This window comes from Mesoplodon densirostris, chromosome 11 (genome assembly GCF_025265405.1).
Source record: "Mesoplodon densirostris isolate mMesDen1 chromosome 11, mMesDen1 primary haplotype, whole genome shotgun sequence".
Classification (NCBI taxonomy): Eukaryota; Metazoa; Chordata; class Mammalia; order Artiodactyla; family Ziphiidae; genus Mesoplodon; species Mesoplodon densirostris.
The window spans coordinates 49,536,628-49,550,975 of record NC_082671.1 but is presented as its reverse complement, the minus strand read 5'-3'; the positions used below and the strand labels follow the sequence as shown (position 1 = coordinate 49,550,975).

The 14,348-nt window shown below is 49.3% G+C and overlaps 1 protein-coding gene across 2 annotated transcripts; it reads left to right on the top strand.

Moving 5' to 3' along the window:
- Positions 1–350: 350 nt before the first annotated feature.
- SMARCD1 (SWI/SNF related, matrix associated, actin dependent regulator of chromatin, subfamily d, member 1) lies at positions 351–12,601 on the top strand. Of its 2 annotated transcripts, XM_060111920.1 has the most exons (13): positions 351–588; positions 1,245–1,432; positions 1,697–1,739; positions 1,836–1,958; positions 2,442–2,564; positions 3,612–3,728; positions 5,456–5,557; positions 5,850–6,011; positions 6,092–6,189; positions 7,651–7,786; positions 9,415–9,537; positions 10,658–10,759; positions 10,891–12,601. In XM_060111920.1, exons 1-13 carry the CDS (start codon positions 412–414, stop codon positions 10,942–10,944), a joined length of 1,548 nt encoding a protein of 515 aa, XP_059967903.1. In that variant the 5' UTR covers positions 351–411; the 3' UTR covers positions 10,945–12,601. The 2 variants fall into 2 exon arrangements, with proteins under 2 accessions (XP_059967903.1, XP_059967902.1); XM_060111919.1 differs by lacking the exon at positions 2,442–2,564 and having other exon boundaries at positions 365–588.
- Positions 12,602–14,348: the final 1,747 nt, after the last annotated feature.

The following is a 14,348-nucleotide window of genomic DNA, read 5'->3' as shown; positions in this document are numbered from 1 at the left end:
CGCGCTGGGCTGAGAGCAGGAAGAGAAGGAAAGGAAAAACAGCGCTTTGTAAAGTTAAACGCATTGCGCCAAGATGAAGCAGTTACTCCATCACCCTGAGCTGTGGTCCCCCTTTCCAGTTCCTTGTCTTCCTCCGTCGGCCTGGGGGCGCCCGCTCGCAAGGCCTCTCTATCCCAGAGCTCCTCTCTATGGTTTTCCCTCCCGGACCGTGAAGGCTGGAGGGAGTGGTCACACGCCTTTTCCGCTTGTCTCCCCCCGCTCTAGCCCACAGTCTCGCTGCCCCGAGCCTCCCGTGCCGGCGGGCCGGCCGGGCGGACGGGCGGGCGCGCGGGGGGCGCGGGGGGCGCGCGGGGGGCGGGGGGAGTTCCGGTTCCGGTTCTTTGTGCAGCTGCAGCAGCGGCTCCGGGAAAGATGGCGGCCCGGGCGGGTTTCCAGTCTGTGGCTCCGAGCGGCGGCGCCGGAGCCTCAGGAGGGGCGGGCGCGGCGGCTGCCCTGGGTCCGGGCGGGACTCCGGGGCCTCCGGTGCGAATGGGCCCGGCGCCGGGTCAAGGGCTGTACCGCTCCCCGATGCCCGGAGCGGCCTATCCGGTGAGTGCGGCAGGAGGAGGGGCGCGCTGGCCGGGGGCGGGGCCGTGCGGGGGCCTGGGAGTGACAGGGGTGGGGGGAGGAGTAGGAGGGACTCGCCAGGGAGGGATTCGGGCCGTGAGTCGGGGTGCAGGGAGGCAGGGCGGGGAAGGGAGGGGAGGCAGTTAGCATCCTCATCTGCTCCTAGGGGCATTGTTTTCTTGGGGAGTCAGGGTGTACAGCCAGGGTGGACGAAGAAGTGGGGCAAAGCATGGGCCTGTGAGAGCTTGTGTGCTAAAGGGCCTAGGCAGCTCCAGCGCCCAGAGGAACACAGAAGGTGTAGCTGGCAAATTGAGGTCAGCTTCTGAGGAGACAGTAGCTGGCAGTACTCTGTGAGCAAAAGTGGAATTAGAGAAGATGTCCAATGCGCCAGATACAAAATAGACTGGGGAGAATTTGAGTGTAACCTAGCTGTCTTAGCTTTGGGGCTATATTTGAGGAAGCTCCAGTTATCTAGATTTCACAGAGATAGAGGGCTCTCCTCCCAGCCCACCATTGTGCTCCACCCCACCCCCTCAGCCTTGTTTCATTCAAAGAACTCAGGCCTCCCCCACTTTTGCCTTTCTTGGTGGGGTTTGCAGGGGAAGCGATGACATCTCTGGGTCCTCTTCCCTGTGTAGAGACCAGGTATGCTACCAGGCAGCCGAATGACACCTCAGGGACCTTCCATGGGACCCCCTGGCTATGGGGGGAACCCTTCAGTCCGACCTGGCCTGGCCCAGTCAGGGATGGACCAGTCCCGCAAGAGACCTGCGCCTCAGCAGATCCAGCAGGTCCAGCAGCAGGCGGTCCAAAATCGGAACCACAAGTAAGATGACCCTGGGGCGGAGGGAGGGAGGGAGGATGCCTGTGAGGATGCAGGTGGTGGGAGTCCCTCAACCAAGAAGTGGTGGTGCTGTGTCAGCAGACGGTGCTCATTCTTGAAAATGCTTTGCGTTTTTTGGGGATGGGGGTGTCTGACTTGAGACAGGCTTTGCAGTTCCTTCACTTCACTATAAACGGAGGTGCGGACAGCCTGTCTTCATGTTCTGGCTAGTTCCATCCCATCCTGATAAGTGTTTATTCCAAACAGTGCAAAGAAAAAGAAGATGGCTGACAAAATTCTACCTCAAAGGGTGAGTCCAGGCTATATAGGTCTTCTTGAAGGTGTGGTGAGCTTGAGAATAGAGATGGTCAGCTCAAGATCCCAATGATATCTTTCTGCTCCTAAGATTCGTGAACTGGTACCAGAATCCCAGGCCTATATGGATCTCTTGGCTTTTGAAAGGAAACTGGACCAGACTATCATGAGGAAACGGCTAGATATCCAGGAGGCCTTGAAACGTCCCATCAAGGTAACGCAGGAGAGTGCTAGGCAGAGAGCCTAAGGGGAGGACGCGGGAACCTTCAGCAGGCTTGGGATGAGAAATCAAAGGCATAGCACAGCTCTCCTTGGCATTTAAATTAAATCTCTCCCTTTTGCCTACCAACTGAGAATTACATTAGAAGCACAAGAACAGAACAGCGAAGGGGGAGGGGCTTTCGATATTCCTTGCACCAGAAATATACCCTGTGGGTGTTTTTGCCACAACTGCTCTGCCACCTTGGGAACCTGGCACCTTGCATGACTCTGTCCATCTGACATCCTGGTGAATGCACTTGCACTCAGGCCAGTGGCCTGTACTCTTCTTCTAGGTGGAATCTCCATCCGCCCACTCCAAGGACTGGGTAGACAGTAAGCCAGTCTGTTAGGAGTCATTTTCAGGTTTGGGGAGACCCTTGTCTTCAACATCAAACCACTGAAGCCCCACTATCAATCCTGTTTCTGCCTTCCTCAGCAAAAACGGAAGCTGCGAATTTTCATTTCTAACACTTTCAATCCGGCTAAGTCAGATGCCGAGGATGGGGAAGGGACGGTGGCTTCCTGGGAGCTTCGGGTAGAAGGACGGCTCCTGGAGGATGTGAGTTCAAGGTCCACTGTGGTCGGCATTTAGGGTGGGAGCTGCTGGGAACAAGCAGTATTGTCTGGTTGGCAGGAAGCCTGACTGGTGCTTACAGCTCCTGTTGGGAACAGCAGGGAGAGGGTCACTGTGTTCCCTGTACTAAAAGACAATGGTTCTTTGTTTCTGGCTCCCACAGCTTGACCCCCTCTGTGGTATCATATCGAGAACCTGATTGTCGTGGGATTCGATTTGTTGTTTACCTCCTTCCTGATGCTGCTAGCCATTGGACTTGGCAGTATCTGCAGATTTTTCAGTTAGGTTTTTTTTTAAACCCAGCGAGTTTGCACTTAGCATTTGGGCCATGCTTTCCTCTGTGAGTCCTTGAGGTTCTCGATCTCCACTGCGGCATCACCATCTTCCCAGCTTCCACTGGAGACATTTCACAATTTACGTGGGATAGAGTTCTCTGACGGGCCCTTTGTTGCTTCATGGGAACATCAGCTGACAGGTGGTAACCCCCGAACTTCCCGCCCCAGAGGCTCCTTGGAGAAGCTCACCTGCCATTCCCTTACACTCTCCGGCTTTGTCCACAGGCGAGCCAGTGTGAGTGCATTTTCCAGGAGAACCGGGGCTCAGCGTCAGAGCCTCCTTTTTCTCTGTGGTCCGGTCCGTCTGCCGGTGGTGGCATGTCATCCAAATAAAGCTGTTTTGGTTCTGGCTTTTTATTACCTGTGATTCGTTTCCCCTCTAGAGTCAGGCTTTTCTCTGTTTAGACTCGCTTTACTATGGGCAGAGGTTTGGCTTAACTTGCCCCATTTCCCTTGGGGAAATGAGGTGGGTACGTCAATCGCCCTATATGTGTTATAGGCTGCTGCTTCAGGGTTCATTGCTACTGTGACTTGTTCAGTGTCCACAGACACCTGCCTTGCCATCTCCTGAGAGGTTCTCAGAAGACATTTTTGAGTTTTTTTCCCATTGCTTTTGTGGGTTCCTTTTTTATAGGACTTTATTTTGGGGAATTTCTTCTGGCCTTTTCTAACATGACCTCTCCTCTCTCTCCTCTAGTCAGCCTTGTCCAAATATGATGCCACCAAACAAAAGAGGAAGTTCTCTTCTTTTTTTAAGTCCTTGGTGATCGAACTGGACAAAGACCTGTATGGGCCAGATAACCATCTGGTGGAAGTGAGTAGTTCTGTCCTCTAGGCTTTGCTTTGACTTTATGACTGGAGGATGATGGACTTGGGAGCCAAACATTAATGTCTAGGGAAAGGGGAAGGTATGAATAAAGGGTTACCCCAGGTGTACAATTCCTCCAACGCAGTTTGCACGTTAGCCTCCAGGTGGCACTAGCTGTTCAGTTCTGGTACTGTTTGGACCCAAGAGCTTTTGCAGTCTGACTTGTCCCACCTTTTAAATTTTACTATCTTTGTTGCTGCCCCCACTTTCAAGGAAAATTCTGATGGAGGCCTCTTACACATGTCAAGCCATCTCTGCATCTTGCTTATTAAAAATGGTGAGATGGGGCCTCCCTGGTGGCGCAGTGGTTGAGAGTCCGCCTGCCGATGCAGGGGATACGGGTTCGTGCCCCGGTCTGGGAGGATCCCATATGCCGCGGAGCGGCTGGGCCCGTGAGCCATGGCCGCTGGGCCTGCACATCCGGAGCCTGTGCTCCGCAACGGGAGAGGCCACAACAGTGAGAGGCCCGCATACCATAAAAAAAAAAAAAAAAAAAAAATGGTGAGATGGGGCTTCCCTGGTGGCGCAGTGGTTGAGAGTCCACCTGCCGATGCAGGGGACATGGGTTCGTGCCCCGGTCCGGGAAGATCCCACATGCCGCAGAGTGGCTGGGCCCATGAACCATGGCCGCTGAGCCTGCGCGTCTGGAGCCTGTGCTCTGCAACGGGAGAGGCCACGACAGTGAGAGGCCCGCGTACTGGAAAATAAAATAAAAATTAAAAAAGTAAAATAAAAATAAAAATGGTGAGATGTAGTTATCCACACACCATTCTACCTTTTTCCTGGTAACAAGTGCTGTGATTAAGGGGGTTAACTAATAGGGTTCTAGTCCTTGCCAAGGCTACTTTTGCAGATGTGGGACTTGCTTTTGGTTCCTGCTCTGTTTAGATTCACATTCCAAATCATCAAAAATTCTTTATTGTAATGCCTGATTACATAGTGTTGTTCTGAAGACTATGTTAGCAACAGTGTTCTTTGGGATATAGTCAAAACCAGAATGAGACAGTCCAGCACTCCAGGTGAACTTCACCTGCTCCTTTCTCTGCCAGTGTAGCTGCAGGTCTTTACCATCTAATAAGGGAAGTAAGTCATAGAATCAATAGAAATTTGTAAATATATTTAACTTAACTTTATAGCAGTAGAACATAGTGGCTAAGAATGTGGACTGTAGAATCTGACACACCAGAGCTCAGATAGCAGCTCCACCACTTATTGGCTGTTGACCTTAGGCAGCTTACTTCACTCTTCTAAGCATTAGTTTTCTCATCTGTAGAATAGGTTTAATGGTGCCTATCTCGTATGGATGTTGTGGGGATTAAATGTGATAATCCAAGTAAATGCTTTAGAATATTCTTGCACATAGTAAGTACCCAATAGATGATAGCTACGTTATTTTACTATACACATGTATATTATCCATTTTTGTGGATAAAATTATCACTGAAAGTTCAGGCTAATTTAAATGTGACCCTGCACAGTCATAATGAAAAGGTCAATCGACTTATAGACAGGAATCCCAAAGTCATATGCAGTTTTTTAAAATGTCTCATGCTGTTGCTCTTCTCCAGTAGCTTCAGTAATCAAAGTTGAATATTCAGTCATTACAGAAGCTCTTCCCTCCCACCCCAGCTCTTCCTCTGGGAGAGCACCCCCTGACATCTTCCTCTCTGTAGTGGCACAGGACCGCCACTACCCAGGAGACAGATGGCTTCCAGGTGAAGCGGCCAGGAGACGTGAATGTACGGTGTACTGTCCTGCTGATGCTGGATTACCAGGTATTTTGTGCTGATGTGAGGGGGTCCAGCTTTCACAGCCACATCCCATCAGCAGTCTGACATTTAAAGGTTTAAGTCTAGTTGTGGGTAATTTGCCGCCAGACTGTTACCTCCCTAAATATGGGGATAGGGTCTTAGTCATTTCTGAGTTCCTGTTAGTGTATTTCTGCCCCAGGGAATGCACCTCATTAATGCCTGTTGAATGGCTTGAATGTATGGCCATGCCAAGCACCTCATAATGCACATAGACTCAGCTCATTAGCTTCATCCCAAACTCTTTGGTTCTCTATAGCCTCCTCAGTTTAAATTAGACCCTCGTCTGGCTCGGCTGCTGGGCATCCACACCCAGACCCGTCCAGTGATCATTCAAGCACTGTGGCAATATATTAAGACGCATAAACTCCAGGACCCACATGAGCGGGAGTTTGTCATCTGTGACAAGTACCTCCAGCAGGTAAGAAAAGGACCCATTCTTTTGCTCAGGTCCACTGGAGCACTAATTGTGCTCTTAGCTGCTTCTCCTCTTTCCCGCAGATCTTTGAGTCTCAACGTATGAAGTTTTCAGAGATCCCCCAACGGCTCCACGCCTTGCTTATGCCACCAGAGCCCATCATCATTAATCATGTCATCAGGTAAGCATGTGTGTACAGGGCAGTGGTGTGCTGGAGCTGGCTTGCACCAGCTGCACAAGTCAGTTCTCAAAATTTTCAGGGATTTTGCAAGCAGGTTGTTAAACACAGTCGTTATTTAAGGTTAAATTATACAAACTTGCAATTAAATACGTTATATTAAAAATAAGGGTAGGGCCTCCCTGGTGGCGCAGTGGTTAAGAGTCCGCCTGCCGATGCAGGGGATACGGGTTCGTGCCCCGGTCTGGGAGGATCCCATATGCCGCGGAGCGGCTGGGCCCGTGAGCCATGGCCGCTGGGCCTGCGCGTCCAGAGCCTGTGCTCCGCAACGGGAGAGGCCACAACAGTGAGAGGCCCACATACCGCAAAAAAGAAAAAAAAATAAAAAATAAAAATAAGGGTAATATATACTCAAAAATTCATCATCTCTGAATTATTATATTAGTTTACTGGTGTTTGTGTTTTCAGGGTTACTTCTGTCTATTGTGTCTGTATGGTGGAAATACTATCTAATGATATGTTACTGCACATCCCTTCCCAGCTCCTTGATCAGTGATATAATGTTGGCATCTTGAAATCAATCATGTCGAGAATATTTAAAACACAGAAATCAGCAAATGCTACAAGTCAGGGCTTTTTGTTCTTCTTCTTCTTCTTCTTCTCTTTTGGAGAATCAGTTATTAGATATTTACCACCTCATCACTGATGAGCTACTATCTTTTCTCTGGGTGGTAGGACATTCTAAGCTGAGACTCCAACTCCATTACCTCCATCTGCTTTTCTGTTCAGAAGGTGGACGAGCAAGGCATCTCTAGGGAGATATGGAGTGAAGGAGGGCATCTTCTCCTCAAAGCAGCATGTCTTCTGGCTGGATGTAGTTTTTGCCTTCTTTCCCTCATTCCATATTAATTAGCCTTTCTTTCATTAGACCCTGAACCATCATCACTCAGCCAATAGTAACTCCTACAGCCTATACACTGGGTCAGTAGAAGCTAGTTTGTCCCGTATTCATGGGCTTAAAGTTACGCCACTTTTTATTTTGCGTGGTATGTGTTTTATTTGAATTAATTTTCAGGGTCAATTTTAGCTTAATAGGGGGAAAGATACAGAAGATACTGTAGTGATGGTCTCCTTGTGGGGAGGGAGAAACTTACTTTTCATTGGATATCTTCTGTAACATTTGAATTTTTACCATTGAGTTTTTTTTTTTAATTAACTCTGTTGAGGTTTATATGCAATATATTGCACCCACTTAAAATAAAATTTGATGATTTTTGGCAAATGTATACATTCTGTAGCTATCACCACAAGGAGCGTACGGAACATTTCCATCACACCGAAGAGGTCTCTTGTGCCCTTTTGCAGTCAGCTCCTTGCCCTTCAGTCTAGACTATCTTTTTGACCCTGTGTAATTAGGTCTTAGGGGACAAGCCCTTTACCAGGCCCCTTTGGTTTCCTCCCCAGTGTTGACCCGAATGATCAGAAAAAGACAGCTTGTTATGACATTGATGTGGAAGTGGATGATACCTTGAAGACCCAGATGAATTCTTTTCTGCTGTCTACTGCCAGCCAGCAGGAGATTGCTACTCTAGACAACAAGGTAGGGACCATGCCCTGGATAGTTGGGTGCCACCAGCCCTCTATCACAGCTTCTTGGCTTCTTTTGATTCTTGATATTCATTCAAAATGTACTGCCACCCAGTAAATGCTAGGCACTCTGTTTGGTGCTGGTTGGAGCCAGACACACATGAGTTCTGATTCTTGGCAATACCTCTTAATAGCTTTGAGCCTCAGTTTCTGATCTGCGAAATAGAGACCATAATACGTATTTTTATAAGTTTGTTATGAGGGTTAAATGAGACAGTGTATGTAAAGACATGACATTGTATCTGGCACATAAAAACAAATGGCAAAAAAAAACCACACAAAAAAACAAATGGCCGCTGCTGCTCCTGTTGTTATTATTGATACCATTATCAGACATAGTCCATGCAGGTAAAGCCAGAAAGGCTCTGGGAACACAAAGGAGAACAGGGAGGCCTTCCTGGAGGAGCTGATGCCCCAACTAAATCTTGAAGGACGACATGGGAGTCAACAAAAGGGGAGAAAGGAGGATGTTGCTTAGGGGCTTGGGGGGCAGAGGCCATTCCAGAAAGAGGGAGCAGGGTGTATGAAGGCCCAAAGATGAGCAGAGAGCCTGGCATGTTCAAGAAGTACAAGCTGCTTACTGTGTTAGATAGAGCTCGGGGTGCTGGGGAAAAGAAACTGGATAGGGAAGCAGGATCCTAGTCATGAAGCAGCTTTGCGGGGAAAACTGGCTTATACTTTGTCCTGAAAACTGGAGGGCCTGGTGCTCTTTGCATTTAGAATGATCACTGGCAGGATGTTGGGGAGTGAATTGTAATGGGGGCAGATGTGCAGGAAGGAAGCCCAGTTAAGTGGCTGGTGCAGTGATGCACGTGAGATGTGTCGAGGGCCTAAACTTACGGTCCTGACAGTGAGAATGGAAACGAGTAGATAGATTTGGAAGGTGTTAAGGTGAAATTGCAGGGATTTGGACACTGGGTGGAGACGGTGGGGGGAGGCGTGAGGGAGAAGAGGCGTTATGACGGCCCTCAGGTTTTCAGCTGGAGTGTACAGTTGTAGTTACTCAGATTGGGAACAGGAGGAGAAGCAGATATTGGGGAAAGGTAGTGAATTTAGTTTCGGAGAGTTTAAGGTGCCTTGAGATGTCAAGCAGGTGGATGGGTTGGAGTTTAGAAAATGGATTCTGGTCTGCAGACTGGGGACTCATTACCTTGTCAGTGGTACTGGAAGACATACAAGTAGATGAAATCGCCAGGAGGAGTAGAGAGAATGAGAAGAGGACAAAGAACAAAACCCACAGACCACAGCTTTTGAGACAGCTCTCTGTACCACTTCTTTTCTACCTGAGAGTGTTTCAGGACCCATTTGTGCTGTGGATTAAATATTCACCATGTAGCGTCGTCCACAGTGGACATCGTGGAGACTAAAAGGAAAACTTCCCTCACGTGGGGTGTATAGAGACACGGTGCACATCACCTGCTAAGCGAATGCCGAGCGCCGGAGCAGGTCGGGCAGCAGTGCCATTTCTGGGCCACGCTCTGTTCTTAGGTTGGGAGCGGCACAGGAAGTCACACACTGCCTGCCATTTAACTTTGCATTTCCCCAGTGTGAGAATGTTATGAGCTTCCTTCTTCCTTTCAGATCCATGAGACCATAGAAACTATCAATCAGCTGAAGACCCAGCGAGAGTTCATGCTGAGCTTTGCTAGAGACCCTCAGGGTTTCATCAATGACTGGCTTCAGTCCCAGTGCCGGGACCTCAAGGTAAAGAACCTGGGACAGGTGCAAAGACACTTAGATCCGTGAGGCATACATTTGCTCCGTTTCCGTAGCATGAGATAGAGAGCCAGGGGAAAGTGAGGGACCAGACTTTCTTTAGTGTGTTCCAGGGCCCATTTTACAATTAAGTAGGGAAATGGAGGTGGAACCGTCAAGTGTTTATCTAGTACTTACTATGTGCTGTCACTGTGCACCGTATTGTAGGCGATACAGAGTGGAAAACTTGATCTTTTTCAAAGTAGCACACATTCTGTTCGGAGAAACCATGTTACTGTGATTTAAAAAGTAGTAATCATGTAAGACGTTATTGGAACTCACCAGTACCAAAAAGGTCATACAAAGGAGAAGGGAGATTGATGAGGCTAGAATAGCTAGGGAAGGCTTCATGGAGAATTTGGGATTTGAGTTATATCCCAGAGAGGGGAGCATCATAAGCTCAGGCAGGAAGGTAGGAATGAGCATAGAATGTGTGAGATGTGTCCTCGGTGCGCGCCTATTCTGTGGTGATTGACTGCAGTTAGCCCGAGAAGAGGAGCAAGGGACGGGGTGCCTGAAAGGATCCCTGAAGAAGGCAATGACTTGTTGACAGCGCAGGCGACTTTGGGTGTTGTTTTAGTGGTTTGCTAGGGCCACCGTAGTAAAGTACCACAAACTGAGTCGCTTAAACAAGGGAAACTGTATTGTCTCGTGGTTCTGGAGGCTAGAGTCTGAAATCAGGGTGTCAGCAGGGTTTGGTTCCTTCTGAGGGCTGGGAGGGAGAGTCTGTTCCAGGCCTCTCTCCTAGCTTATGGTAGCCTCAGGCATTCCTTGGTTTGCAGATGGTGTTCTCCATGTGTCTTCATATCATCTTTCCTCTCCGCATGTCTGTCTCTGTGTCTAAGTTTCCCCTTTTATAAAGATACCAGTCATATTGGATTAGGCCCATCCTAATGACCTTATCTTAGCTTGATCATCCGCAGAGACCCTATTCCTAGATAAGGTCACATTCACAGGTACTGGGAGGGTTAGGATTTCAACATCTTTTAGGGGATACAATTCAATCCATAACAGATGACAAGGAAGGAAACAAGTCTTTTCTGTGTCTTCCCCCTCCCATCTCCCTCAGACCATGACTGATGTGGTGGGTAACCCAGAGGAAGAGCGCCGAGCTGAGTTCTACTTCCAGCCTTGGGCACAGGAGGCCGTGTGCCGATACTTCTACTCCAAGGTAGGCACCTGGGGTGCACAGGAGAAACTGACAAAAGGCAAGGGGTCTGCACCCTTGATGGGGGTCAGTGGTGTTAGGTACCAACTTCTGGTTTGTCTCATCTTCCACTCCCTCCACTATTTTCTCCTTAGGTGCAGCAGAGACGACAAGAATTAGAGCAAGCCCTGGGAATCCGAAATACATAGGGCTTCTCCCACAGCCCTGATTTGGCTGCACCGATTTCTTTATTTGGGCCTGTGCTGCCTGCCTCATAGCACCTGCCTTGGTCTTGCTTGGGGCCTTCCAGGGGATGCTGTTGGTTCTAGGACAACACCAGAATGAAGAGGGTCTCACATGATACCTGTTGCCCTCTTCTCCCACCCCATCCCTTCCTACCCCCAGCTTCCCTTTGCCCCACAAAGTTCCCATGTGCCTGTACCCTCCCCTGGTCTGCATAGGACCTCTAGATAGTATTAGAGAGAGAACCCATAGTGGTAATCAGTGCATTGAATGGATTGGGCCTAAGGCCAAGTGGTCTTCAAGGGGACCAGCTACACTGATCCTGCCCTTCAGAGACCCAGGAGTTGGGAGCTTTGGCCCCTTCTCCGAGACTCAGGCCTGGGGGCCCTCTATAAGCTAGTTGATCTTGGCTTTCCTGATAACAGAGTCCAGTTTCCTCCCCTCCCTCCACAGGTTTGGCGCACACTCTCCCTTCACTTGTCACCCTCTAGCACTCAAGGACTCCTGGTTCTTGGGCTCCACTGAGCCCCAGGTCGGTCCGCGGCCCTCTGGAGTGGCCTGTTGTCTCAGTGCTTCTCTTACTCCCTCATAGGGGGTCCACATCAGTACTGGAGTTTGTTCTCTTAGTATTGCTCCCTCTCACCACACTCCCTGTAGCTGCTTTTTAGGATTCCCTCCTACCTGTCCTAACCCAGGGCATTTGAGTGGGGGAATCTTGCCTTTCCCTGTCAGAGCCCCAAGGGCCCTCACCGGGGGTACTGTCATTGCCAGCGGAGGCTGTTCCTTCCTGCTGTTGCTTGGAGGTGTGACTCATTCATTCATTCCACCCTGCCTCCCCCATCCTTTCATGGAGAAACAGGCCTAAAATCAAACGGGTAAAAGCCCTGGGCCATCCCTGTCTTCCTGTCCCTTGTCTGCCCAGTTGACACCCACTGGTGACTTCCAGGGCACTGAGGAGTGAAAGCGCCTAGGGCTGGAGAATAGCTCTGAGTTGGGTCTGTGACTCTTCCCTCTCCCTGCCTCACAGGACTGTGACTCCCCAGCCCCTGCCCTCAAAGCTTCAGACCCCTCAGGTAGCAGCAGGACCTTGTGATCTTGGCCCCTTGCAACTTAAATGGTTTTGCATCTTTCCAGGAGAGCCTCAAATTCTTCTTCCAGGTTGTATCACCCCTGAGTTAGCATAGCCCAGGCTCGCAGACTCAACACAGCAGGGTGGGAGACGGCTGGGCACAGAGGGGGAATCCCGTTCAGCATGGGCTCTAAACCCGCAGAACTGACAAAGCCCCTGCTTCCCCACCCCCTCCTCAGGCTTCTGCGAGCACATCCCCCAGCCCGTATCCCTGACTGTCCCACACTGGGGACAGCAGAACTTTCTCCCCGTCTTCCCCTTGCTGTCATTATCCCACTCTTCCCTTGAAAGGTTCTCCGCAGAGTGACACTGGACAGACAACCTCTGTCCCTGGGGCTGGAACCATGAGAAGGAAGCTCAGCACTCCTACACAGTGTCCCTGAAGATAACTGTTTTTATTAACTGAATTATTATGTTTTTTTCATGGACCAAAATTTTTTTTGTACTGTCCCCTTACCGATGTCACCCAGTTTTAATAAAAGAATCTTCTGAAGGATGGGTCCCCCTACCTACTGATGGAGAGCTCTTCCCTGAGCTTTCTTCTTCGATACCATTAGCCATGCTCATGGTGTTTGTTCATTCTATTTGACAAATATTTATTGAGCACCTGCTGTGTGCCAGCTATGGTTCTCGGCACTGGGGATATGGTGAAAAGATTTCTACCCTGGGGACCTCAAGTTCTCACCTTAGAGCTTGTTCTATCAGCCCCAATGGTCCAACCAAGCAGGCCAGGTGCTGGTTGGGATTAGTGGGCTTCATCACTGGATCTGAGAGTCCTGTCCTCAGTTCCCGTTAAGGAAGATTCTAACAAGACAGTGGCACTGCCCTTCTCTCCCTTGTCCTTCTAAACTCCCCAGGCTGGCTCGAGTGTGCCATCCTTGGGTACTTGTGGCCCTTACACTTGAACTTGAGCCTTCTCTAGAATTCTCAGGGCTCCTGTCTTCATACGGGCCAGCGCTGTATGAGGACTGAAGACGTTTGTGGTTTGTGTGCCTGCCATTCTTTAAGGTTCCACTTTCTCAACCCTGAGTGAGATTTTAGTTCCTAAGACTGGCATGGAAGTGCTGCACTGTCATCCTCATGCTATGGACAACCAAGCCTTCACTGGTAGAGTTGAGAAGACTTTGCTCAGGATTGGGTCCCATTAGCAAGAAGCATGAAATTCTGCTGCAGTTTCCATCATATGCCTGCTTTCCATCGTATGCCTGGTGGTTCTTTACTTTCCTCCTTTGTGCCATTATCTAGCTTGGTTCTACTCAAGAAGGGGGTTTAGAACACAGGGTGAAGGCAACTACATTCCAAAGTTGTAGTTAAAAAATTAACTTTAGCCTCCATGCATGTGAACACTCAAGTATTGCGTATATGCAGTCAAACCCAAGGATACAGCCACTATTCCCAATCTGGAATGTGGGAGTTTATCAGACTTGAGTAGGGAAAGCAGAAGAGAGTGTGTGGGTGATGATAACTTGGGAGTGGAAAAAATTGATGTCAAGGACATTGAAATGGCATCTGTTTTCACCCAGGCTAATTACATGTGTAATGAATGGCTGATGAACCATTATTAATTTCAAGCAAATCTGCAGTTTTCTCTTGGGAAAAGAGCTCTAGTGGTACAGATTATTGGCCTGTGACAGGCTAATTCTGAATCTCTGCACACTCTTTATTCCTATATAAATGAACAAATTCTTTGTCTCCATACTACTTAAAATGATCGTAGGGACAAAAAGATGGAAGCATTTAGGCAAAAACAAGAGGTTATTTTATGCATCAACATCCATTCTTTGGGGTTCTCATCCTGTGTGCTAGGGACAGAAGCATTCTTTCTCTTCCATCACCCATAATCAGTGCTCCCAGCTGGCAGCCTGGCGCTGGTGCCTTTGTCACGGTGCCAGTGCAATAACAGTGGTCTGTGGGAGGCTGGCTCTGTAGTAGGCATAATTTTGTTCCTAAGAGAGACAATCAACTGCTGATTTCACGTATGTGCCCCTACGGGAACTCCCTGGCCATGGGAGTAGAGTATGGTGGGCTTTTTCCCAGGCAGTCCCTAGAACTTAGGAAACCATTTCTCCCCAGTCTTGACCTCAGGGCCACTGACCCTTACCCAGTGATTGCCCACAGACGCCCCTCTGGCCCAGTGCTTATCACTTTGCAGCCAGCAGCAGCCCAGGGGGATGGAAACACCCACTCAGCAGTCAGCCAGGCCAGGAGGTCAGCACATGAGCACACAGTGCTGTCTGCCTT